At 48.9% G+C, this 27,593-nt stretch overlaps 1 protein-coding gene across 3 annotated transcripts in view; it reads right to left on the bottom strand.

Moving 5' to 3' along the window:
• Positions 1-221: 221 nt before the first annotated feature.
• The window catches only part of Wscd1 (WSC domain containing 1), a 39,152-nt gene continuing 11,780 nt past the window's right edge, over positions 222-27,593 (bottom strand). For all 3 annotated transcript variants that reach the window (XM_076936402.1, XM_034507632.1, XM_034507633.1), the window contains exons 3-9: positions 22,091-22,205; positions 20,679-20,863; positions 17,756-17,877; positions 6,332-6,491; positions 5,345-5,509; positions 2,459-2,659; positions 222-1,214 (exon numbers count right to left, since the gene is read on the bottom strand). In XM_076936402.1, the coding sequence (XP_076792517.1) occupies positions 862-1,214; positions 2,459-2,659; positions 5,345-5,509; positions 6,332-6,491; positions 17,756-17,877; positions 20,679-20,863; positions 22,091-22,205 (1,301 nt within the window). In that variant the 3' untranslated portion in view covers positions 222-861. The remainder of the gene's footprint in view (positions 1,215-2,458; positions 2,660-5,344; positions 5,510-6,331; positions 6,492-17,755; positions 17,878-20,678; positions 20,864-22,090; positions 22,206-27,593) is intronic.

Here is a 27,593-nt window from a genome sequence, read left to right on the forward strand (position 1 = left end):
GATGTCCCAGTTTCCCAAAACAGTTGGACAAAGAAGTAAGTGGCCTGCTCTGTGCTGCACTGATGTTAGTTGAAAGAGTAACCGAGCTAAGCTGAATAGTAGTGGGTGTCCTAAAGTCAGCATGTGTGCTTGTTGGGATGTGAGGGGCAGCAGTGGGCTCCATGCTGTCACAATGTGGCCAGTCACCATCCATGGAGAAGAGAGAGGCAGAGACACAGTGCTTGCAGTGCCAAGATGTCATAGCACACACATTTATGGGACGTCAGACAAGCAGCCAGGGTCATACGATACCCATCAGCAATAGTCTGTGTGCACTTCCAGCCCCCAGTGCACCACTCAGATCAACAGTGCCTCCTCAGCACAATATTCCAGAGCCAAGGGCCCCCAAAAGCCAGTTTGTGCCCAACTGAACCCAGGAAACCTAGGGCTTCCCGAAGCCTTGAGTGTGTGCACATGTGTATGTGTGGGGCAGATAGCCAGTCTCTGCATGTATACACCCAGGAACATGTGTGTGTGTGTGTCCATTTCCAGCTGTGTGTGCAAAGCTTGGAGTGTCTGACCCACCCCATTCAAGTGGCTTAGGCACATTAAAATGGTCACTGTGAAAATGGGGTGATGTCTAAGTATGTCTGAGGATGCGTAAGTGTCCGGCAAGGAGTGTCCTGTGATGCACATCTCTCTGGGTGAGCCTTGTGCTGCCCAGAATCCTCTGCACACAAAGGAGCACCTGCGAGAACACTTTGCTGACTGTGTGCCAGCCCCCAGGCATCCCAGGGGGTCCATGGATCAATGCACTAGAGCAGTGTTCAGCCCATTAGTGTAACTGCATCTCAGCAGGAGCAGAAAATCAGGGTGGGCCTATCATCTGGGCACATACTCCCTGGGCAGCCCAGCCCAGTTGTGGTCACGCAAGGCCTGGTCCACTGTTCTGATATAGCCATTGATCAAGTCCTTCATCTCAGGGGTGAAGGGCTCCTGGTCATGAGGGTGCCGGCCACGTCGCCTGAAGCTGCCCTCTTTGTTGTTCTCGACACAGAGAAGCCGCTCTTCGCTCACGGACACATTGAGGAAGGCCACCATCTCCCGAAGTGTGGGCACCAGGCTGTGCCGCAGCTCCTCATAGTGCACGACCAGCAGCCGCTTCCCATACTTGAGCCAGTCTAGAACATGTGAGGACCACCAGGAGGCATAGCTATTCACAAAGTCCGGCCATTCTGGAGAGGGGAGAGAAGTATGAGTCAGGACTGCCTCTCATCTAATGGCTACTGGCTCCGTAGGGCCTGACAGGAGTGGGCTGCTGCCAGTTTTAGACTTCTCACTGCCCATGGCTGACCCATTTGGGAGTCTAGTGTGAATCCAGGGTTCCTATAAGGTTAGACTTGGAAGAGTCCTAAGTCTGCCTGGAAAACAGTGACCTTGGGTGCCAAGTTCAGATAAATACAATCTGCCATGTGACAATTGAGAACTGGCTTTCTCCTATATGCTGTGAGTTCTTTGCCCTTTGGGACTTTCCTGGACAGTGAGGAGTCTCGGTGGGCCTATGGGACCCAGGGACTGATGACAACAGGGTAAAAGGGCCAAAATCAGATGCCAACCCAATAAATCCATCCCAAATCAGGATATATAATGGATATAACCGGACATATAATCCACCTCAGATCAGGGTGATATAACTGAATGTTTGTAATGCACACTGAAGTCCCCAGACACCAAATGACTGTACATACAGAAGAGGCTTTTGGAAGGCAATGTAGGTTAGATGAGGTCATGAGTGTGAAGACCTTGAGGTGGGATTAGTGTCCCTACAAGGAGAGCATCTCTGCCACGAGGCCATGGCATGCTGTCTGAAAGCTGGAGAAAGGCTGCTTCTAGAACCATGAAGAATAAAGAACTATTATTTCTGCGCCCCTATCTGTGGTGCCTTGTTATAGTAGGCTAAGCTGACCAGGAAGCAGGGCTTGAGACCCAGCATTGCCAACCACCACCCAGGTACCTTGGTCAGATCAAGCTATTCTGGGCTTCTCTGGAAAATTCTGTGAATTTACGGTGATTTCCCTTCAGCCTCAGGACTGTTGTGTTTAGCCCTGAACACAGAGCAGGTATGTACATCATCTTCTCATTTCTAAATGGCATGAGGATATGACCTCCTTTTCTAAAGGAGGGTCTAGTTGATTCAGGCAGGGGGGCAGTCAGGGCCATGTGCAACTAGAGCTGTCTCTGCTCTGTGCAAGCTCTAGGTATACAGGACCTCACCACACACCTGAGGGTGGATAGAGATTTTTGGCCTGCTATCTGCATAGCAGTCATAAAAAAACACCACACTGTGTGGACAGAGCAAGCTTGGAGGAAATGGGGAGGAAGTGAGGGCAGCCAGGCCTTCCAGAGCCAGAAATGTTTATACTGATCCTGTATCACTCTGCCACATGTCAGTCCCTTGCTCAGGCCATCCATCCCTCACCTTTGCTCTTCCAGTTTCGGTCAGGAGCATAACCCAGGTGTCCAGCACATTTCCTGTTGAATTCAGCAACTAGGGACCGGTAGGGGTTCCGGATCAGCAGGATGGCCGAGTCAAACATCTCAATCTCCCTCCGGCCACTCTCGTGTGTCTTCACACAGATGGTGCGCCGGCTCCGCCAATGGTCCTTCTCACCCTTGAACCCTGCTCAGGAGGAATGAGAGGACTTCCGTGGAGAGAATAACCCTTGCTCATGTGGGGTGATCCTATCTATACAGTTACACGAGGACTGATGACATTTGAGGCTCTGGGGGACAGGATAGGGACAGGAGAGGCCTCCATAGGAGTGATTCTTGTCTCAGGGAAAGTATGCACAGGAGGTGTCTATCAGTGAGAAAGATGTTCATATCAGCATGAGGCAAATTACTTCCTGCAGTTTCCAGGAGTCAAGAGGCAAGGTCCTGACCATAGATTCAGAAGGTGACACACATGTTGGACTTTTCTGGGGGTAGTTTTAGAGGAGTATTGTAAAGAATTTTGTCCCCGGACTGGAGAGATGGCTCAGCCATTAAGAGCTCTTCCGGAGAAAATGAATTCAATTTTCAGCACCCACATGGCAGCTCACAATTCTCTGTGATTCCAGTTCCAGGGCTTCTGATACCCTCACACAGATAGATGTACAGACAAAACATCAATGAACATAAACGCAAACTAGACATAAAAAGACATCTTTAAAAAGAATTGTTTCCCAGATGAAGATTGAGGCTCAGAGTCTGTGTGTGATCTGCACAATATCACACAGCATCCTGACAGCTGTAGAGCTCTGTTTGTATGCCCTTGGGTGTCCTTGTAAAGCCCCTATCTTCTAGCCACCTCCCACTAGAGACAAGATAGCGGTCATCAGTCAGTGGCTGACCTCATGGCATATCCTACCACAGGTCCCTGGAGTATCGTGATTAGAGATTCCCTACTACAGGTTCCAGGACAATTCTATTGAAGGCTCACCCTCAGTATTTGAAGACCCACAACCCAATTTCCATGAATGGAGAGTTGTCCCCAGACCAGCATTTCTGCTACCCACATGCATCCTCCCTTGGCTCCTTGGTAAAGCACTGTGCACTCAGAACCTGAGTGACAACAACTGGTTGAAAAGACCAGACTGTACTCATTGGCACCCAGAGACACAGGATTCCATCATTTCTTATGGCTCCTTGTGCTGGACTTTGGATCATTTGATGGTTGATACTGTCAACTCAATAAACTTGGCTAAGAGACAAACCTGGGGGTGGTGGGAGAAGAACACCTGTGAGGGATTATTTAGACCCTGACCATGCCAGTGGGGGATTATCTTGATTGGGTTAATTGAGGGAGGAAGACCCACTTTATAAGAAGGTGAAACCATTCCCTGGACTGGGGTCCTGGACCCTATAAGACGAAGAAACTGGCTGAGTACAAGCATTGTTGTTTTTGTTCTTCCTGACCATGGATGGATACAATGTAACCAGCCACTTCAGTCTCCTGCTCCCTGTACTAACCTGTCCGCCAAATAAGCCCTTGCTCCCTTGAGTCACTTTTGCCAGGGTCGGTTGTCCCAACAACAACAAGTTTAAATACAGAAGCAATAAAGGAATAAAAGTAGACCCTGACTTAGAGGCTATGGCCTAGAAGGTGGTGTGGCTCACAGGGGCTCAAGGGACGAGAGCAGAAGAGATCACAGAGTGGGATGCTATGGAAAGTCTTTCTGCAGAGATGTTGCCTGGAGTCCCTATCCCATAGGTCAGCCTCGCCCAGGACACTCAGTGGAGAGAACAGGCTCCACAAATCTCCATAAGCTTGTCTTGGAGTTTTGGAAACAAGAGTCCAGATGCCTCCCTTTGGCAGTGGTTGCAAAACACCCATTTCTGCAACAGCAGCTGCTGCAACAGCAGCAGGGCTTCATGGTGCCTGGAAAATGCAACTCTCAAACCAGAAGTGAGGATTACTACCCCACGCCCCACCCACCAAACTTACTACTGCTATTACTGCTATGGGCCAAATACCAGAAGTCTTTGCTTTGACTGACCTTGACTGACCTTACCAAAGAAGCTGGGATGCCAACTAGGATTATGAAGGTCAGGCTGTTGTCTGAGAGCCCAGAGCCCAGGTGTCTCCTGGCAGCACAGAAGCTGGCTATTCCACTCTTTGGCCCCTATCTACATGTATATCCAGGCAGCTGATACAGGCCTTCTAGGCAAACATTGTAGGTCACCGCAGCCTGGGCACAGGGGCCAGCAAGAGAAAGCAGGACCATGTGCTAAGGTGGCAACTGCTCCCGCCCTCGCCCCATCTGCAGGCACCCTTAGCATCTCTAGACGATGGAGCTGAGTTACACATATGCACAACCAGTTTGAGAACTTGCTGCCAAACACAGACACACCCGTCCTTCTGGGTTGTTTTTGTTTCTGACAGTGTTGGCGGTGTAGCAAACCAAACTCCGGCTAAGAAACCCAGAGCAAATGCTGTGCCACTTGACAACTGAGAAATACATTTTGCCAAATTTAGATGCCACTTGACTTGTCTGAGGGTCTTCCTTCTCGAGCAGCATACAGACTTGGGCCATTTAAGTTAATTTACTCAGTATAATGAGGCCTCTTATTTCTCCAAGGGAAAGATTAGAAAACATACAGTTCTTGACCATTTTGGGACCAATTTAAATAACTGTTTGTGTTTTTTTTTTTTTTTCTTAATGATGATGAGCTACCCCTTTGCCTAGGAAAAAGAAGAATGAACAGATTAACTTCCACCCTTAATGACTGGGGGCTTATGGCAAAATTCTAGTGCTCCAAGGTAGGCTGGCTTGTGAGAGGGGTATGGGATGTCCCCGCCCCCACCACTGCAAGTCTGGCTCACCCTTGTTGTACAGAGTTCCATCGAAGTAGTAGCTTCCGGTGTAGAAGCCAGTAGCATGCTCGATCAGGTGCCTTGCCCATGTGTTCCCAGCTCCCGGGAAGCTTGACAGAGCCACAAACACCTTAGACTTGTTGGGCAGGAACTTCCTGTCTGTGCATCGGGTGTCTGAAAGTCCACAAGTCACCATGAAGTCCCAGGCACTGTGATCTCAGATCCACTGTTGGGGTCCTCTGGACAGCAACTGGTGATTAAGGGACCCGCCACCTACACCTTGTTTGACAGGCCAGTGGCTAGTGATGTGATAAGGCCTCCTATCCCTGATGGCTGGGAATCAGGTGCTCTAGGGTTCCTTGCTCCACTCTGTCTCTCTGGGACAGCCAAAACCTCTTGACATAACACCAAGGACTCCAGATTCTGCTGGGGAGGTGGGCAGGGCTGTGTCTGGACCTAGACATGCCATTGCAGTGCAGTGAACTGAAGATGGGCTAATTTGAGGCCAACAAGTGTGCTTCTTGTGTTCCCTCCCCAGGGCTGCTGGCTGAAATACAAGTTGCTGGGAGATGATTCCTGGAGGCACTGAACAACAGTGTGGGTGCTTCTCCTGGATGCTTCCCCTATGAGGTAGTTCTCCCCATCAGTCCCTATGACCAGCACATGTGATGTGATGATGCTCACCTGGGGGAATGCCAGCGTATGGGGGCTTCTGAAACCTAAGCATCGTCCTTGCTGTGTCTGTGAGTCTTAGCCCTTGCATTATCCTCCAGAGCTTCCCTCTCTCTGTTCTTCCTCTCTGCTTCTTTCTCTACCATTACCAAAGGCTCGTATTTTCAAAGGAGCCTGATCTCACCCCACCTTTTCTCTCATCTACCCACTGAGAAGAGACACTGGAAACTGTACACATCCCATACCCCGTGGTTGCACAGGCAGGCATACCTAGCCTTTCCAGCCTTAGGAGCTCTATGGCCCCATGAAGTGTTCAGAGCTCACCTTGCACAGGTGTCTGGTAGACCTCACAGTAGCCAGGAAGCCCTTGTGCCTCCGGGGCCTGGCTGCACAGTGCTCCATCCACAGCATCCCGCAGGCTGAACTGGGGGGTAGGGTAGGCACAGTAGCAATCCCAGCCCCGGAGGATGGCCAGAGGAAACTCCTGTGGAGAAGAAGAGGAGGAGTGTGAGATGAAGGAGTGGCCTGTGCCTGTAGCTCAGGTGTGAGCTAGACCCTGTGGAGGTGCTGCCACTCATACAGGGTCAGGAGGGATGACCACTAGACTCTGTGTTCAAACCAGGGACAGTCAGAGCAGTGGGATGTGACTTTTACCCTGCAGGAGCTCAGAGTGGACAGTGACAAGCCAACAGTCACCACACTGCATGAGACACCCCATGGGAGGAGGTGAGCAAAGTACAGCAAGCTTGGCAGGTCCTAGAACTGAGTGCCAGATGTGGTAGGCATCTGACAGGAGTGGTAGGGTGGGTGAGGATATCAGAGAAGAGACCAGCATGCATGCCTGAAGTTGTGAGGACAGGAAGCCAGCTCTGCTGCCACAGGGCAGCTCAGGATGTGATGTGCCACACTGTCAAACAGACCTCGAGCCCCCCTTGGCCTAGAGGTCGCACAGCTGAGTGGGGGACAGATCTCTATAGTCTTTTTTCCAAAGATGGTAGAGAAATACAGATCTTGTTCCTTCCTGACATGCTCACATGATGGGGGCTTTCTGCAAATGGAAAGCCTTCACCAAGTGAAGGGACTGGAGACGCATCCTTTTGAGGCCCCAGGCAGCTCTCAAGTGGGTTCTTGATCCTCTTTGGAGTGTCTGCATCATACAGCAGAGAGACATTCTGAAGACCTGGATGTGAATTCTGGCTCACTTGGTATGCAACAGTGGACAAGATGCATAACCACTCAGAATCTCACCATAGATAAAGGGTAATGAAATGTAGCAGGTAGGCTGATTGCTAGAGGAGCTGGGCCCCAGTGGCTCAGCATGGTGCCCGGCATCCAGTAGGCATTCCACATAGGAATGGACCATTTTCGGCTTCTTTATCCATTTGAGTGTTAACCACAGCTTATTTTTAAAAAAAAGTGGACCCACTTCCCTCACACATGTCTGTGAGCACCTACTTGCCAGGAAGCAGGTGGGACACTCAGCCCCACCCCCTGGTATCCCAAGGGGAGTGGCAGGCCTCTTGGGCACTGAGCCTGCATAACAGAGGGAGGCAGTGGGTGGGTGTAGGATGGTGTTTGCTGAGAAGGGAGCCGGCGCTGCACAAACCTTTTTATTTTTTGCCCACAGCAAGAAATCTCATAAATAAATAAGGAAAATCAATAGCGTTTTCCGTGCGTGGCTTGGTAAAGCTGAGAAGCTATGCATTCGTGTTAGACAAGAGAGAGTGTTGCAACCAGGGGAGGTGAAGCAGAGCCTAGGGGACACGGCCAGGAAGAAACGCTGACTGCTGACCCTCATGTTCGAGTAGACTCTCTCCTCTGAACCCAGCAACCCCTGACCCTCACCCCCATCCTTCTTCATATTAAGATGACACTGTGCTTGTTGGCATAAGGGGCTGACAGATCCAATCATGTCTCTTATGTAGATTCTACACATGGACTCCACACTGCTTTATAGATAAGCCCCTTTGGTGGCCCGATTCTCACCACAACTCAGCCAGCTTTTCTGGAAGCAAGCTTCCCTGTGGATGTGAACTGATGAAAGTGGTGTGGCCTCTGACGTTTTCACTGTCCCCCTTCAGCACAACGCTGTCCTGCCTCATCCCTTAGTAGTGCCTTCATCCCAGTGGGGTCTCCCAGGTCCCCATGGTGCCCTCTGGGAGCACACAGTAGTGTGGTGGTGTTCGGCTCCTTCCAGCACACATAGGCTGTGAGGGTGGAGTTTCAGAGTGAGACTCCTTATAGAGTTCATTAAAATGAGGCCATTAGGTTGGGATGGCCCTTCATTGTGATGGGTGTCCTCACAGGTCAAAGGTCAGGAAAGACAAAACTTAAAGGCAAGCATCTAGGGATGGTAAGAGATAGAAGCAAGGGAGAGAGGCTTTAGGAGAAACCAATGCTGTGGGTACCACCATCTTTTGGTTTCAGTTTTAGAGTCCAGAGCTAGGTTAAGGTTAATATGTGTTGGTTAATCTGCCTGGCCAGTGGTGCTGATGCAGCAGCCTGAATCAGCTAAGACTCTGTTCCCTGGCTACTGAATCAATCTCCCACCTCAGGGCTACTGCACCTGCTATCGCAACTGCCTGGAATGTTCCACCTCTCACACTCTCTCTATCTTCCAGGCACCATCTCAGTGAGGCCTCCTCTGCCTACCCCTTTCCAAACTGCAGTCCCCTTCCATCTTCTTCCTTGCTGTGTATGAATTCCTGACAAAATGCTCTCACCCCAAATGCACAGCTTGGTCAGCCCTGATGAACAGACCTGGAGACAGGCAGCATTTTCACCCACTTCGAGGTTCTACTCCACCCACTTTGAGGTTCTACTGTCATTTCTCCAGCATCTTTCTCTCCTTCAACCTAAGCAACCAATCTCCTGCTCTCGATCACCACAGATCAGCGGTATCTATTCTAGAGTGCCGTATAAATAGAATCACAGCGTTCGTGATTTTGCGAGCCTGGCTTCTTTCATTCAGAAAACCATTTGTCTAGTCTGGCCTCATTGCTTTACATGTCGGTAGCTTATTCCTTCTCCCTAGACCATAGAATTCCACATGTAGATAGACTGTGGAACTCACTTTTTGATGGACATCTGAGCGGTTCCCGTCTTTAGCCACTGTGAACTAAGCTGCTTTGGGACATCTAAGGATGAAGATCTCATGTGAACACACCTGCCCTTCCTGCCTTGCTCTTCACTGATGTGCTCACCACCACACAGCATATCACAGAATACTGCATACTTCACTTCTTTTCCTGGCTTGTTGTCTGCCCCATTTGTGAGAGTGTAAACAGGGAAGGGAGATGTGTCCTGTGTGTGGCCAGATCCTCAGGGTCTAAAACAGTATCTAGTATGTGGCAAGAGTTTTAGTAAATGTTTTATATATGAACAAATGAATGAATGAATGAATGGACATTCTTTCTAGATTTCACCAGTATTGAAAGCTCTTGGCAACAAACCATGCCATATTCCTTCAAGGCCAAGAGCGTCAGAGGTATGAGGGAGGAGAAAGCCCTCCCAAGCCCTCTCAAGCCCAGGACCCTGCTATCTGGGATTCCTGCTGAGGCCAGCAGTCTCCTTGGCCTAAGTATTCTGCTGAGGCCCATGGGCTCCTGGGCCTCCCCAGTGACACTGGTGCTGCCATTCACTTCCATTCTCATATCCCAGGGCTGGCCATCTCATATGCCCATCGCTGCCCCCACTAATGACCCAAACCTTTCTGCTTCCCTGAGTGGATTAAACTGTCAACTTTCCTGGTGTTTGCAGAGCAACGGGAGAGCTGCAGACAGTAATGCAGTTTTATTTACAACATAACAGCCTCGGCGACATCACTGGATTCTGAAAACACAGAACAATTTTCAGCCCCGTGGGATTTCGAGGACACGATTTCCATAAAAATTAAATATTGATGAATCTTATCTTTCTGCCAACTTCCCAGCTCTCCCATGCCCCTGCCCCCATTCCCACTCCAACCTTCAATGAGAGAAAAAGACAGAGGGATGGTGTCGTCGGGGGTGGGGGTGGGAGTTGAAAAAAGCCAGGCAGCAAAAGCAAGCAGAAAAGCCAGAGCTGTGTGGGGCTGTTGGAATCAAGCAGAGTTGGGAGAGCCAGTTAGGCCTCATAGTTAGCCTGGGACACAGGTTGATTCTGCACCTCTGGGCATGAACTAAGGTACCTGGGATAGGGACTCAGTAGGAGTGGGAATCAGGCAAGGACCAGGTCTTGAGACAGAATACAGCTCTGTGGCTTGCAAAGGAGCCATAGGCAAAGGACTAGCTTCTGGCTGTAGAAATCTTCCTTCACGAGAGTGGGGTCTAGGGGCTGAAATGATCTGTAGGTGCCTTTCATAGAGTACTTAACAACTGTGATGGTGGACGTATAGGTAAGGCTCAAAGAACAGTGCCAGAGGCTTTACCTGCAAGGTTTCCAGCACCTTCTCAGTGCAAAGCCCTTATTTAACAGGCTCTTTCTACACATCCAACCTCAAGATGCTGGCGACTCACATTAAACTCCTTCCTATGCACACAGATAAGTTTAAGCATGATGGCTTGAGGAAGAAGTCAGAGTATCCCCAGGGGACCTATGGGTATCAGTAGAGTGGCATGGCTTTGGGAAGGCCTGTGTCCATAGGAAATAGACAAATTAAAGCAACTCCCAGAGAATACATTCTATGAAAGCCAAACACCATCAAATAGAGAGCTGGTGAAGACCCACCCAACCACCAGGAGCCCAGGGACCTGGTATCCATCTACCAAGGCAAGACCCGGCTTCTCCCGAGTCAGCTTCTCAAATGTCCCCATGTAAGGAGCCAGGGCAAGCAGGGGAATCACCATCATCAGAATAACTGTCTGCATAATGAGTTACTCAAGAGGCACTGCAAACATAAATCATGACATCACTGGATCCCTGTCATCTTTGAGTAGACATTCTCACCCCATTCCACACAAAAGGTGGTAGATGTGGGTGACAGGACCAGCCAGTATCATACATGAATATGTAGCTGGCAGGTCTAAGACTCAAATGATCACAAGTTCAAGTCTTCTCAGGACTAACTTGAGAAGGACAAAGCACAGTTGGGAAGCAGATCAAGAGTCTTCCATGTGTACATTCGAAATCCTCAGCTCCCTTGTTAGCAGATCTCCAGGAAACAAATGTGAATGTGCTCACAGGTAAAAATAAATAAATAAATAAATAAATAAATAAATAAAGAAAATAAAGAACACAAAAGAAATAAGGAAGTGGGTCTGAGATAGCACCATCCGTAAAGTGCTTGCCTGGCAAGTCTGAGGACGTGAGTTCCAGAACTCACATTTCAAAGGGGCAAATAGGGGTGGTGCACACTTGTGATTCCAGAACTGGGGAGGTACAGTCAGGTTGATCCCTGGGGCTTGCAGGCCAGCAGACATAGCTTACTTAGCAAGTTCCAGGCTAGTGAGAGACACTGTCTTAATAAAACCCAAGGTAGATGGCTCCTGAGAGATGATACCTAGCCTCCAGGTCCATGTGCACACGTGAGCTCGTGTGTGTGTGTGTGTGTGTGTGTGTGTGTGTGTGTGTAAGTGCATGCACACACTCATATACACAAGACAAAAGAAAGAAGGGAATGGCTGGGGAGGAGGAGAAATAAGGGAAAGAGGGAGGAAGGCAAAGAGAGGAGAGGACAAAGAAGGATTGAAAGCCGCACAGCCACAAAAATCCTAGCATGGCGACAGAAATGCACAGGCCACATGAAAGAAGAGGATGGATGCAAGATGCAGTGGCCCAATTATTACATTAGGGAACAAAGTGCTTGCACACATACCTAGAATAAGGTCAAAAGACTGCTTATGTTTTTAGTTGTTTTTTTTCTGATGCAATAAATTATAAATAAGATTTATTTCTATTTTTTGCACCTTCAACTTTTTCTGTAACAGATACCCTTTTGACTTTGCAACCCTCTAAAATAATGAGTGTTTTAAAATCACACAGATGGCTCAAGATCACAGGTTTTGTATAGACTTTTAGATGACTCTGCTGCGTACAGTACTAGGGATGGAACCAGGGTATTATACATGCTAAGCAAGGGCTCACTAAGTGAGTCACATCCTCAGACTTACTGTGTAATCCAGACCAGTATTAAACTCACAATCAACCAGTCCCTGTGCCTCTTGAGTGCTCGGATTTCAGGTGTATATCACCCTGTCTGGCCTAAAGCACCATTCCCAAGCAGCTCCTGGAAAGTGCATATACAACCCAACTAAAGAAACTCCCTTGACAAGGCTCACAGATCCCAGACTCCCACAGATGCCAACATTGGCAAAGACAAAGTGCTGCACGGTTGCTGGGGTCTCCTTGGGCCAGACCCCTCTCAGCTACTGAGATTCAGGGAGATTTAGTCAGAGCAGGTAAACTGGGTGGAAACAGGGGCAGGGTCATGCCTACCTTTCCAGTTCCCTAGGCGTTGCGATTTGGAGACAGTCACACCTTAGTAACCTGCTGCAGACGGTGTCAGACTTCATTGCTTCCCATTTTAGAATTCTCACTCCCACTACAGTCTCTGCTCTTGTACACAAATATCAGTCTTCAAATTAATTATCCTAGACGGAACCAGTGCACAGTTATCTAACCTCCCCCATCCCTGCTGCTTCCCACCTTGTATGGAGTGAAAAGGCATCGAGATCTTGAAAAGGAGCAGGCTTCCTTCTATTCAACACGAATATCACAAATTAGAAAACACCACTTTGCAGGGCTTTAAAAATGCATTATTTGGAGAGGGTGGAGAGATGGCTGAGTAGCTTAGAGCCCTTGCTGCTGTTCCAGAGGTCCCAGGTTCAGTTCCCGGCATCCATAGTGTGTGGCTCACAACTGTCTGTTAAGTACAGCAGGGATCTGATGCCATCTTCTGGCTTCTGTAGGCACTGCACTCATAGCACAGACCTGACTCATGCATACATAATTTTTAAAAATACATTGCTTTCTTCTATGGTATAGCCACTGGTAAGGAGCCCACGCTACCATAAACAATACCTTGCTCAGGACACTGTAAATGACTCTAATGAAATTCACTGGGTCATCAACATAAATAAAGATGTGAAAGCAGAAGAGGTGTTAGGTGGCAAGAGAAAAGAGATCAACAGGAACAGAAGGGAACACAGAAGGGTGTATTTGATAAAAATATACTATTTGTACTGGGAAAATGGGGAATGGAATCCATGATTATACATAATTAACATATGCTAGTAAAAATGGATCATGAAGAGGTTGGCTTTACTCTCAAATATTCTTTATTATTCAGTCATCTTCCAGAAGCTTCTTCAATCCATGTTAGCTAACTACTGCAAAACTAGGGATCTTTATCATAAAGACGCCTTATTGGATAGCTCAGAAGTGGGGGCCGCTGCAGGGAGGGCCTCACTCCTCTGTCTCCAAGCACCATCTCTCAGGTCTGCTACAATGGCCTCACACCCTCAGGCGTAGCTCTGCTCTGTTGAATACTCTGCTGTGAGCATCCCCACCCCAACTCATTCCCACAAATGTCTGGACACATTTTCAACAGCTGAAACACAGTGTACCGCATTGTTCTGGTAGCATCTGTCCATTCCCACTGCGTGTGGCATCTGAACTTATTTTCTGGCCCAGTGAAGAGGTAACGAGGTTGGTGCTGGACAGCCATGCTGTGCCATTGCCACTAGACTGTCTAGGGAAGGAAGTACTCAGTACAGCCAAGGATTCCATGGCTACTGTACCACCACCTACACGTCGGGAAATGACCCCCTGTAGCAGCCAGGTCAGGCTAATTTCTAGTGTATTCCCTACCTCAGGCCTCCATGCTGAAAGTGGGATTCTGGGCCATGGGGAAGGCAGGGCACTGCCGTGAATTCAAGTTGGCTCTTCAGGGCTGAGGATTTTACCTCCTTTACCTTTACTCTTGGTCAATGTGTGAAGCTTGAGTTGTGACTCTTGCAGGGAAAGCTGCTGTTGGCACCCCATGGTTGGAAGCTGGGGTCCTTGCTAAATATCCCATCATGCAGAGTCTCTGAAACAATGAATTCTCCAAACCTCAAGATCCAAGGCTGGGGCCTTGGGTCCCATTATTATACCAGCATGTAAGAGGGAGACAAAGGTGACAGGCTGGCATCTTGGGGAGCAGAGGTGTGACTCTGATATCTACATCAGTGGTGTTTTAGTGGCTCTGTTCTGGCCACAGCTGGAATCCCTTACTTAAAAGCCATAACATAGCCTGACCATTGTGGCAGCTTTGCCAAGTGTCTCTAAGGCTGACTGACCCTGAAGAACACTGCCTTGGAGGAGGATCTATGGAGGACTCTCCTGGTCAGATCCTCTCTCCACCCACACAGAATTCATTACTCCTCCAGGTGATCCTCTCAAGGAGATTTGGTTGGTGCAGCACCACTCACCCTTCCTCCATCATCTCTACTCACCTCTCTGGTCCAAAACATCCTGTCTACAGACAGAGTGTCAAGCTACTCCTAGCACCCCACCCCCTACTATACCACCAGCAGCTTCCTGTTTCCTGTTGTGGAAAATTAAAAGCAAAACAAAACCCACTGAACATCTATCTGCTTATACTGCCCTAGGTACTCCAGATCCTCCCCAGAAGTTGTGGTCCTCCTCCCCTTAAGGTATCTCCATCTCCTTCAGCCACTCTCAATCATGCACCTTGGCTCCTCTCCAGCCATAAGCTCTCTCTACCTAGCTGTGCCTCACTCATCGCTAGGCTCTGCTGACACCCAGCACATGATTTTACCACTGTAAACATCAGCCTACGCAATTTGGCCAAATCCTGCTAAATGTGGGTTGCTAAAAGCCATTTTCAACTTGAATGCTGTAAAAGGTGACTCTACCACAGCTGCAAACCCCTGCAGCTCTCAACAATGAGTCGCAAGGAAATGTCCCTTCCTGCTCTCTCTGACTGGGGGCTGGGGCAAGAGATGAGTGGACTGATTCCCACGCCTGACGATGCTCTAAGGACAGGGCCACGTCTGAGAACCTCAGGCCCCGTTTCCATGTGGCTCTGATAAGCCATGCCTGCTGTAAACGCTAGAGCTAAGCCAGTAACTCGCCCTTGAGATGCATCTGCAGGGGAGTTAGACAAGGTGCTAAGGTGCAAAACGGCTTATGATGCCGGGAGCCTGCGGGGATCTTCTGGCACACTTCACTGTAAAAGTGTAGCGATGTGGATTTGTGCAAACAAATATGAAGGAGAGCTGAAAATAGCAAGGAGTCTCTCATCTTTAAATTATTGTCTGTAACCACCAGACAGGGCTCTCTGGGTTGTAGAGGGCTGCCCAGGGGGAGACACAACCAGAATACTGGAACACTCTCCTAGGACACCCCTCCCTAAAGAAGGAGAACCCTCCAAGAGAGGCGATGTCCCCTCCCACATCTCCGGAAGAGGTGTAAAGTTAGTACAACCTTTGCCAAGGGCAATCTGGCAGCTGAGACTGAATAACAACGCTACCTCCTGAACCCAGCATTGCCTGGGAGAGTGTTTTGGTTTTTTGTTTTTTTGTTTTTTTTTTTTCTTACAGATTCACTCATACAAAATGACCTAAACATAGTCTTTGCAGCACTGTTTGTAAAAGCAAACGACTAGACACAATCTAAAAGCTGAACAGTAGGGGTTTGGTTAAATAAATTATAGGACATCTGTGAGGCTGGGAAAGACTGGAGTTCACTTTCTACACCCATATGGAATGATCTCTATGGGATGGTGGGGTAGACCAGGGCCAGTTCAGCAGAGAGCAGGCACTGTGTGACCAGCAGCCCTGGGGTTTGTAATAGACCAGTCTAGGATGCAACTGTTTGAATATTCAGTTTCTGGAAGTGGCTGTGGGAAGCCAGGGCAAAGAGCTGCCTCCCAGGGAGCAGGCTGGGTGGAAGCAAGGCAGGAGAGTGCCCACTTGCCTTGGCATCTCTTTCCTGTGTCCTACACAAACAAGTTACTCAAGCTAACCCCGGAGTGTTCAAGCCTGCAGTCACGGTGACTGAACTTTCCCCTTTTCCAGTTGTTTTAGTCATCTCTCCACCTTCTGTGGCAAGGAGAGGCTGTGGTGTGTAAGAGCACAGATGGTGGATTCAGTCCTAGCTGTGTCTGCATACAAGCTTATCCCTGGCAAACCTAAGCTGCCTCCCACAGCTACCAGGGAGGTGAGGAGGTCCCTTGCTGAGAAGATTAAAGCAGATCATCTCTGGAAAGCCCCTGGCCCCTCCAAAGAAGCCAAGGCTCTGCTTTCCTCCTGCTCTAACCCAGTGGCATTCTACATTCTGGAGGAAGCTGGGGTTAGGGATCCTCTGGGGGAATGGCTCAACATTTTAGGGGCATTATTTTCTTCTAGCTGCAGACAGGTCTGGCAGTTGTGTGGGTGTCCTTATTCCCTCCCTCACTGAATTCTGTTCCCACCATGAATACCAGAAGAGAAAGTGGTTTCCTAGGCTAGATGCATAAACTGACTTCTGGGGTGACTGTACTGTGACCTATGGACTCCTGATGGCAGTGGCTTTGAAAATGCTGGCAACACAAAACAGAAGTACGTCAGTGGTGTACTCAGGAAAGAGGAGACAGGCTATAAAAGCTTTGTTCCTCTCCACCTTGCAAGGGAAGCATTTCCAGAGAGCTGAGGAAGCAGGAAGAGGGCAGCACCCAGTGAGGTTGCAGGGGTGCGGGGTGAGAGAATGTGACCACTTCAGTTCACTGCAGCTGCCCCTGCTGCAGCTGCACCCCCCAGCCCCACACACACACTGGGCCACACAGCTGTCAAGTCCCAGCTCTACCACTACTACCTGAGCCCCTGCAGGCAGCTTGAGTGCTCTGCCTTAGCTGCCTCAGTTTCTTCACCTGCCAAACACAGATCATCACCACACCCATCCCACTAGGTCTTAGGAAGGTGGAATGAGTTAACACAGGTAAAGTGCTTAAAGTCGTGCCAAGCATGGTATGTACAATCAGTAAATGGCGGTTTCTGTTCAGTCACTGTCATGGTCATTATAGGCAATGCCCTCTCCTCCCCTTAGCTCTGTTCTGTCACACTGTCAAAACCCACAGAAGCATCGAGGCTCCTGGGCCCCTGCACAACTGAATCAGCCCTAGCTCCCAGTGTCACCTACAGTCACTTGCAAAAACACAGCATCCATCATAGTTTGGAGATGACTGAATCCTCTGGGCTCTGTGGACACAGAGCTCCCTACCACGCCTCACACACTCCTGACTTTGAACTTTGCAATTCCCACCTGCTTTTGACAACTCCTCATCCTGCCACAGAGTGAGAACACAGAGTGGGGACCGTGGTGCCCTGACCAGCCTAGACCCAGCCGAGTTCCACTGCATTCTGATGCCTGGATTAGACCACCACCGGAGTGGTACGGCCCCTGCAGTCAGCTGCAGCCCTCAGCACAGACAATAGAAAAATCCATCAGCTGTCCCTAAGGGTTGAGCTGGCATCTCCTGGAGTTCAAATAAGGTCAATTCAACATGTGACACTTGTGCCAAGAGCTTGTGCAGAAAACCACACAGACACGTTCTTTCCAGCTTTGCAACCTTCCTTATCCAGCCTCACACCACAGTGTGTGCTACTGAGAAACAGCGAACACCCTGTGTGACACTACATATGTGTCCTGGCCCTGTTCCCTACTCATTGTCTCCCACCTGGGCTATCAGAGTGGATGTGTGTGGTCCAGCATGGGCCCTGCCCCTACTCTGAAGACCACCATGCACACGGTATAACTGAAGTATCACGCAACGTTAATAGTTCTTACTTTCTGGGAACAAAATCCAGAACATGTCTCCACAGTCATGTTGGCCTGTGTCATGGAGGAGGAGAAGGTGTGGGTGATGTTTTCCGGCAGTGGGAAGCACCCTCGGTAGGTGGCAGTACGCCCTGCAGGGAAGGAAATAGGGTGTTGATGAGAGGTGGCATCTGTGCTTGGCTTTGGGTCTTGCAACCCATGTGACTATACTCAAGAGGGGCAGAGATCACACAAGAAAGAGGAGTGTAAAGGGTTCGAATGGGATTGAGCAAGCCTCTGAGAAAAACCCACATGGGAACCATGATCACCAGGGTCTCTGTCTGACCAAGGCCACGTGGCTGTAATGCTGAATTAAGGGGATGCTTTTCCTACCATATCTCTGGTTGCAGGGGTGAGGGCAGGGTTAAGTAGCTGTTTTTCTTTCCTTCATTTTGCATTTTACTTCATGCTAGCTTCCACAGTAGGTGATCCGACAGGCTGATAGTCTGGAAAGTCCTAGGACTCATGAGAATATGCGTGAAGAAAAAAGTGGAGCTGTGTATCTGGACTGCCCGTTGCCTCTTGCTGTGCTGCAGCAGACAGAGCCCTCCTGGGCCTCCCTGCATGGCTGCCCCCACTCCCACCTCGAACTCCTGCCTGGATTCTAGGAATACTCTCTGCAATCCTGTGTCACAAAGGAATCTTCTTGCCAAGTTGTTCTTCAACCTTCTGGTGGAAAAGCTCAGCTGGCTCTTTGGTTCCCTTGGTACTGAGCAAACCTTCTGGAATGTTCCAGCACCAACTGTTTGGGGATAAGTTTCTTGAGATGGCATCTGATTCTCATCCCACGCCTCCTCTTCATATAAGGTCTCCTGAGGCTTGGGATCTTCTCTTAAACTTGTTCTACCTGTCACATCTCCTAGTCAGCAGCACAAACTCTTCCCAGCCTTGGAAGTTCAGGAATTATTATTCAGTGTGGGAATGATTTTTCCTTATAAACATTTAAGTGTAGGTAAGATCTGAACATGGAAGCCCATCTTGATTGACCACAGAACCAGGGGTTTGGGAATCAGTACATAGAATTAGGAAGGCCACTTGTTGCAGAGAAGACGGCTAGCTTTGAGTCTTCAGAACCTGGGCTATTCAGCCTGTCACTAGCCCTGTGTCACAGACTAAAGGATCCTTCCTCACCTATATCTTTAAATCTCTGAGGACTGTTATGGAGACACTGTGTATCCCAGTGCCAGCTGCTAACAGCTGTATCTCCTCATATTCACACACCTGCTCAGGACTGGTGTACCAGGCAAGAGCAACAGCATCCTGCTCCCGAGACTCTGTACCATCCTGTGCCAAGGTCAGGCCACAAAGAACAACGACTTTGTTTAGGCCACAGAGCTAAACCACTGGCATGGGACAGACATTGAGAGGCATGTGGGAAGGGAGGGCCATCAGGGCAGGCAGAGCACAGAGAAGGAGAGTAACAAGTGTCCCAGTGAGTCTAGGCCATGGCAGGGTGGCGGGACATGGATACGGCCATTAAGTGTAAACTATTTTATAGCCCCAGCTCTATGTCCCTAGGTGAGAGCCTTGGGGTCATTTAGGGCAGAAGAATACTGTCCATGGAAGCTAAGGTGTGAGGACTGAGACTGATCCCAACTGGAAGGTAAAGGAATGCTTGTGAGTATGTCCTAGCAGCTGCAAAGCTGCAGTTTACAAAGGGTGGTCACCTGATCACCTCTGACAGCCTGTTAGCAGAGCTCCTGGAGAGGGGAGCAGAATGCAAAGGTCAGCCACACAGCTGGCTGCAGAAACAGCATCTACACCACTGCCAACGTGAACCAAGACAGCAGTTCCGGCCCACTCAAGACCAACGGCTGGCCTCGATGACCAGACCATCTGTCCCTCAGCCAGTTGGAGGCAAAACAGCTGTCTACAAGTTAGTGACTGAGCAGAGTGGGAAGCTGTTAGGGTGGCCCAGAGTCTACCTCAGGCCTGGTCCTGCTGCGGCTCGGGTGTGAGGGATCAGGGACCAGGCTAATCATTTGAAGTCAAAGAAATGAAAGATCTGAGAAGCTAGCATAAGCCAGTCCAGTCCTCAGGAAGCCTGTGCGGGTGTCCAAGTGACAGGGTAAACCTCATGTCTGTCACATGCTAGATACCAGTAGGTTTCTGTTGAGTTAATATTTTCACTAGCAAATCCTTGACCTCGTATATACAGTCAGTGCCTTCACTCCAGGACGCTGCCTCATCTAACCCTCTTGGCTCCCAGGTTACATCTGCTGGAGGCAGGAAGCACCTGAACAGCAGTCAGGAATGAGTCACTGTCCCTGGACTCTGGCCCTATTCACAGTGGCTGTGGCCCACCATGGTCCTCAGGACTGGGCTAGTTCTTCTCAAGTTGTGTAATTTTGAATTATACGTTCATCTCTGGTGAGAATTTATCGTGAAAACCCTCGATGTTTGTTGGCACAGCTCTCCTGAGAGAGATTTGCTCCTCTGAGAACCTCCCAAACCCCAGAACTAACTTTTGTGTTGAGCTTGCAGATCCAGACAGATGAACCCCCAATTATTCGCAAATGCAGAGCTGTCGTTAGACACTCTCAAGTCTTCTGTCTCCTCAAACCAGTTTCAGATGGTCCAGTCTACTACCCTATTGCTAGAGGTCTAGCTCTATCCAGAGGAGTTAGAGAAAAGACTGGAACCCAAAGAAGAGAAGTGAAGCGAGCCCTCTGCAGCCGCACAGCAAGCCTAGCCTTCGCCTTCAGTTCTGCAAAGGACAAGGGAAGGTGCCTAGTCATGAAGCCAGGCAGTCAGGTTTGGACAGCCTTCACTCTCTGTCTGCAGCATGCAAGGGGACAGTCAGGTGTGGGTGACAGGGAAAAAGGGAACAGATTCTGGCCTATGGGGTGTGGGCTAGGTGAATGGAACATTGAGGTAAGGCTGGCACACTCACGCTTCTTGGAGCCTGGCTGCTGCAGCCCCACGCTGTACACGGAGAGCCGGCGAACAGCCCCACACACGGAGCCTTTCTCCCCCTTGCACTCCTGATTGCACTCCTTTAGGCTGACACGTGTGGCCGGCAGCCTGTTCCCACAGTAGCACTCTGCACCAGCCTCCAAGCCAGCATAGACATAGGACCTGCAGGGACACCGAGTGTAAGTGAATCCAAGCTGGGCTCAAAGCTAAGGCTGGAGACCAAACTATGGAGAGGTCAGAGTCAAGGGATGGCAGCTGGGTCGTAGGGATGGACTTGAAGCTGAGATGAGGTCTGGGTGAGTAGACAGGGGCATGGCCATCAGTATGGCCTAGAGCAGCGGTTCTCAATCTGTGGGTTGTAACCCCTTTTGGGGTCAAACAAGCCTTTTATGGGGATTGCATAACAAGTATCCTATATATCAGATATTTATATCACAATTCATAACAGTAGCAAAATTTCAGTTATGAAGTAGCAATGATATAATTTTATGGTTGTGGGGGGGCTCACCACAACATGAGGAATTATATTAAAGGTTCACAGCAGTAGGAAGGTTGAGAACCACTGGCCTAGGGAATCAAACTCCACCCAGCGTTAAAGGTCATTGAAGTGTAGGGAATAATGTTTTCTTTAGAATAAACTATTTAGCTGATAGTCACTGATCTAACTTCTCAGCTTAGAGAATGGATTTCAGCTTCATCTATGGCCTCCAGTTACAAAGGATCACACGGTGATATGTGGGACCGTGGTTCTCAGTAGGTGTGCAGAGCTCAGAAGTGCAGTGCTTTGCCCATTGCTAAGGTGTAAAAACTCACACAGATGACCTCAAGCTGCCTAAACACAGATCACAGGCGGAGATCTAAGCATGCTCAGTGCCAGCACAGCACTGGCCTGAAGCTCACACAACAGATGATACTGTTGTGATACTGTGGGGCCCTGGTGGCAACCCCCTTCTCCTTCTCCTCCTTACCCACAGTATAATAGAACAGCATAGGAAACAGAACCTATGGAGTATCATACAGGGCCACAGCCACAGAAACTGGACCATGGGAAGAGCCCAGAGTGAAAACCACAGAGTAACAAAGTCTCATCCGGCTGCTGTCTCTCTACAGGATGAGATGGTAGATGCCATCACTTGCTCCCTCTGAGCCTCAGTTTCCTTAAGTAGGAATAGGCCTGTTCAAAGACCTCCCATGGATCACAGGGCTTGTCCCTAGCAGAGCAGGGATGGAAGCCGGGATAGCTGCGAGCATGCTGCTGCACATTCTCCTGGAAATCAGAGTCTGAAGAATGGAAGCGTAATGGCCAACCAGCAACCGTGATGTCCCTTGGTTCTGAGACTGCCTTCTAACGTCATCCCAGTGCACTCAACAGCTCAGCTCAATACTCACCGCTCAGCACAGGCATCCTGGCAGTGGGACACCGTCATCTTTCTCAAGTCGTAAAACACTGCCCCCTTCAGGGTTCTCTCCTGGCCCTCCTCACTGAAGCATCCCAGGTAATTGCCTGCAAGGAGGAAGACAGCTGAGATTATAGGCCCAGGAGTCAGGGAGGGTGCCAACCATGGGCTTCCATCCCTGGGAAAGTCTGCCCACCTGCCATCAGTGGGGGAAAGCTGGAATCTCCAGCCCTGCCTGGACCACGCACTTCTCCAGAAAGTGGAGGAGATGCAGGCTTTTCTACTACTTCCACTCAGTATAAGAGCCAAGTGGGCAGCTGGGCAGCTCTTTGCTCCTTTGCTCAGTTAATGGCCTACTGTGTATATAGTTAACAGCCTACTGTGCACCCAGAGGTAGTGCCAGGAACCCAGAGTCAGCTTAACTGCAGCTTTTTTTTTTCAACACCCCTCTTTCCTGTGCTTGGATCTAAGTTTTCAAAAAGAATTTATTATTCATTGTGTGTATTGGTGGGGTACAGTGTGATGATTCAATTCATGTGTGGAATGATCAGATCAGGGTAGTTGGCATTTTTATACACTTGAGTCCTTGGAACATTGGCTTAATGAAGTCACCCTCCCTTCTCTTGCTAGGCACAGGGAGGCCTCTGCCTCTACTGTAGTCCTAAGACACTTGGTCTCATTTGCACATGAGCTACAGGGAACTTGGAATCCAGGGGAAGTGTGGAATTAGTTAACCTAAGAGTTTCCATAAGCAGGGGACTCTTTAAAACAAATCTGCCTTGTTTTTCTAGCACGGCTAAACAGAGTCTGCCAGTTTTGAGGCAGGTGTCCACGTGGGAACTGATGCAGCCAAGTGACCATGAAGCCCTCTGCTATCCCCTCAGCACTTCTCCAGTCAGAGACACTGTGTGTGGAATGAGTCCAGAGGGCAGTGTCACTACTGATCCAAGCATGCAGACACCAGTGGGAGCTGCTGGTAGCCCTTCCTGTCACAGACAGAAAGAAGATGCCTCCCAGACTTGTGGAGAAACTTGGAGAATGCAAGCACAGCCCCAAGAGTGTAAATGTCACACCACACGCATCACTGTTTTGAAGAAATGGCATTTGGGAATTTGCAAACACACTCTCTCATGGTCTGCGAACTGGGAAGGCACATCTACAACTGTGATGTTGGGAACTGGATAGGACACCTGTGCTGATGCTGTGCACAGCCTGAGACTGTGCTCTGCTGCTCAGCACCTCTGAATTGGTACCCAGAGTGTGCGCCAGGAACACGGATCAGACTCTCTAGCAGCCTCATGGCTTCACAGGGCTGGCTAGAGAAGAACGAGGTCATGATTCCTCAGAAGGAATAGTGGCTTCTGCTGCAGAGCAAGGGGAAGACCGCCACAGCATTTATTTCTGAAGGGGGGGGGGGAGCTCTTCTGTCTGTGAGTGCCTCTATAGTAAAAGCTACTTTGCTGAATCATGTCAATTGTCATGCCTCAGTCTCCCCAACTGTCAGGTGGATACATGCACACCTTTGCTCTGGATCAGTTCCCTCCTCCCATCTAGCCAGAGCTTTTCATCTATCCTAAGGCCAGGATCCTTCCCCTATCACTTCAGCTCTCTCCAGGGTCTCAGGACTCTAAAATGTTGTCTTAAAAATACAAGCAAGCTAATGACTGAAATTGTTAGCCAAATCCCAGCCTCCAAATTGCTGTTAAAAATCTTCTAAACCTGAAGCTTCCTAGAGGGTAGGGACAATATCTTTACCCCAAGTGACTCATCAGGGTTAGACACAATGTCATTGTTATCACCTAGCTGGAAACAATGGGTCACAGCTCCTACAAACCAAACTATATTGTTAGTCCCAAGGCCTTGGGTGTAAGAGCAGAGGAGCCTCTGCACAAGGAGGGTGGACCAGCTGGCCACACCAGATCTGAGTCTCAGGGGTCGAAATTCCTAGAGCAGATAACAATCAAGAGAACCAGAAGCGACACCACAGAGGGCTCCAGGGAATCTCAGGGCAGGAGACTGCCAGTAAGAGGAAGCCAACAGTCACCTTCCATATGGTCCCTTCTAAACTCCAGGCCTCCTTAGGTCACCTGCTCTCAGGTGGGGGACTGTTTCCCTGGCCTCTGTACTCTCTCTCTCTCTCTCTCTCTCTCTCTCTCTCTCTCTCTCTCTCTCCCTCTCCCTCTCCCTCTCCCTCTCCCTCTCCCTCCCCCTCTCTCTCTTTCTCCTCTCTCTCTCTCCCATGAGCCTCAATACCCATGAATCCATTATATATGGCTGCAGAAAAAACCCGCCGAGAGGAGTGGACATCAATTATTCTCTGCCCATCAACTTTGCAAAAGAAAAGCAGTGTCTGAGAAATTTCCCATGCGTTGGTTGATACAGAAAGAAAAGCCCATTATAGCTTACAACTAAACATTCTGAACACAAGGAGGCACAAAGCTCAAAAGGCACCTGGTCAAGACTTGCCAAAGCTGGGATGGAGCATCCCCATTTCTGAGAATGGAATGGTGGAGGTTCAAATTCCTGCTTCTCCAGGACAGGGCTGTATGACCTGAGTTGTGCAGGTCCCTCTCTCTAAGATGCAGGCTCCCCATCTATAAAACGGAGACACGGTACCAATTCCAGAAGCTGGTAGTTGTGAGAATTCCACAAGATATTGCATGTCCAACATGGAACAAAAGGCTGGGAGTGTCAGGTACCAGGAGTGGCTGTTTTATGTTTAACAGTTCATTTTTTTAATAATGAAGAACTCTCCGTTACTTTACAATCCCTGGAACTCACATCCTTCCTTCATTGTTGAAGAGGTGAGAGCACTGCTTACATCAGTAGGCTCTTTGAAGATTAAATTAAACAAGACGACAGATGGACATCTACAAACAATGATGCTCCATACATAACAGATGTTCAAATAAATAACATCTATTATTATTCTGATCCTATATTCTAACCTGGGACCTAGTAGGACAATAGAGCAGTAAATATTAGCTGAATAATTAGCACATTAATAGAAGAGAGGAAAGCAATGGTTTCAACAGCCAGGCTGAAAGAAGTGGCTGAGTACCCAGCATCTGTGTCTGACCAGCATGGAGAGAAAGCCCCCACCCCACCCCAGCATCCAGCAGCCCCCATCTTGGGGTGCAGCCAGGGCTTGAGACACAGATGGCCCCTCTGGGTTGTGGGGGAGTAGAGGAGCCTTTTGTCACTTAACATAACAAATGACTTTTCTAAATCCCTGACAGAGGCAAGAATGTACAGAAAAGCAAGAACTTTCCAGGGATGCGCTGGGGCTGGGACGCTCCGGAGGTGGATTTATTACTTTGGGCTGAAACGAAGGCGATGCATTACCGCCTGTGACTCTGCATCTGTTCATTTGCACATCAGAATGGACAAGTCGTGAGGCTATTAACGATGGCTTTGGAGATATTGGAATGTCTTTGGAAATTACTATCAATAAAAAACAAACTGGCTATGGAGAAGTTACTATTTTTTCCCTAGTAAACTTACTGACATTTTATTCCATTATGGATGTTGTCCAAGGTATAATGAAATGCGCAGTGATTGATGGAGACTCCTGCAGCTTCCGTGGCTTGCAGGATCCCTTTCAGGGGATGGCGGGATGCCCGGGCTGCAAAGAGATGCTCGCTTTGTCTGCAGTCCTAGCAGCTGGTCTAGGGCTACACTGTGGGCCGCTCTCTCTAGACCAAGGAGGTTGCTTGACCATGCAGGACCATAGAGTTCCCTAAGAGAAAGGTGCAGGGGTTCCAAGGCTAGTGTTCTGCCTTCCTCTAGGTTCTCTGAAGACTTCCAGCATGTCATCACATCTCCCTCAGACGCTGCTCTTTTAGAGTCTGTAGGGAGACCAACTTTATCTTTAAAATCCTGAAGAAGAGTAAAAATATTTAATCTCCCATGAAGTGATAGTGCCCATTGACTATTCAAAGTCCTCACTGCCAAGCCCTGGGCCTGGACCTTGGATGCTGCACTGTACAACAGTGTAGCCAGAGTTAACCCTTTATTTGTTTGGTAACTGGGGTACTCCAGAAACCACGGACAGGTGCTATCAACAGGTAAGGAGAATCAATAGGTATTTTTATACATACCCCAAATCATATTGTTGGAAAGCAGTTGATTACTGTCCTGCTTACATCTAACTGTGATTTCTCCTGCTTTTCTAGGAGCCCTTCCTTCACTACTGTATCTCTGGAGGTAACTAAATGGTTCTCTTGGACATAATATATGTATGGCCAGAACTAGATTACCAGACCACTTTATCACCTTCTCTGAAGACCAGCTATAAGAGGTCTTCTTTACCTCAAGTTCCATGCCATGCCTTAATCATCCTTCAGACAGTCTGTGCAGTAGTTATCTGGAAACATAACTGACTCTACCCCCAGACAGAGCACTCAAGGGTCCAGTGCAAAACACATACAGGGACTAATGCATAGTGAACACATACTGAAGACTAATGGTCTTCAATAAATGAGGATAGAGAGAAATGAAGGGAAGACTCCATCTAGGTCAATTTGTCCACGGTCATAGAGCCATGAAGTGGCAATAGCAAGCAAGGAATTCAGCTCTGTCTTCAGCAAGGATGCACTTCACAAAACTTCCTCTCAGGAAACCCATGGGCCTTCTCCTGGTCATTGGCACTTTAGTCTAAGTTAATTACCCTAGTAATGTCTGCTTAGAGACCTAGTTTCTTGGTGTATTGGAGAGATTACAGAAGGCACACACATATAAAATGAGCTATATCATCAATTCCTTTGTCTCATTACATATAGGCCATGCTAAAGAACTCACTGTGAGGAAAATCTGCTGGATGATGTCTGGTCTGAAATGCATCCTTCCCTGCAAACAAGAACCCACAGCCTTCTAGTCTTTCCTTTGTTGGGCCCACTGAGTCATTTCCCCAAGGTAAGAGAAGCTAGGGTTCATTATTCTCAGAATAAATCAAGGATTGGGCATGTGACTCAACTGTGGAGGATGTGCCTAGTATCCCAAGGCCTGGGATCTGAATTCCAGCAGCACACAGATCAGCCAATCAATCCATCAGTCAGTCAACCAACCAATCAATCCCAAAATCTTAAGCTCGGTACTTTCTCTTATGCCTTCCCTACCCTAGGTCTGATGCGCCACTTGCTTCATTTCCTATAGTCTTCTACTTAGCCCTCTAGGCTAAGAACTCTGTACACTATGCTTAGTAGTCTGTGGGCTATAATGCTTAGTGCTGTATTGCTATGCTTAGTACTCTATGCTAAGTACACTATGCACTATGCTTATGACAGGCGCTCTATCGACTATGCTTGATACCCCGTTTAGTAAACCATGCACTTTAGTTTAGGGACAGGAGCACCACCTCCTCTAATGATAGGGCACAGGACCAAATAAGTTGGTGAGAAGATGATCAGAGAAGACTGAGTTCAGCCACCCAGGCGCAACTTTAACATGTACTGTGTGCTCCCTGGCACCCAGCATGTTCCCTGGCCCTGCAGAGA

The sequence above is a fragment of the Arvicanthis niloticus genome, chromosome 6, assembly GCF_011762505.2.
Source record: "Arvicanthis niloticus isolate mArvNil1 chromosome 6, mArvNil1.pat.X, whole genome shotgun sequence".
Classification (NCBI taxonomy): Eukaryota; Metazoa; Chordata; class Mammalia; order Rodentia; family Muridae; genus Arvicanthis; species Arvicanthis niloticus.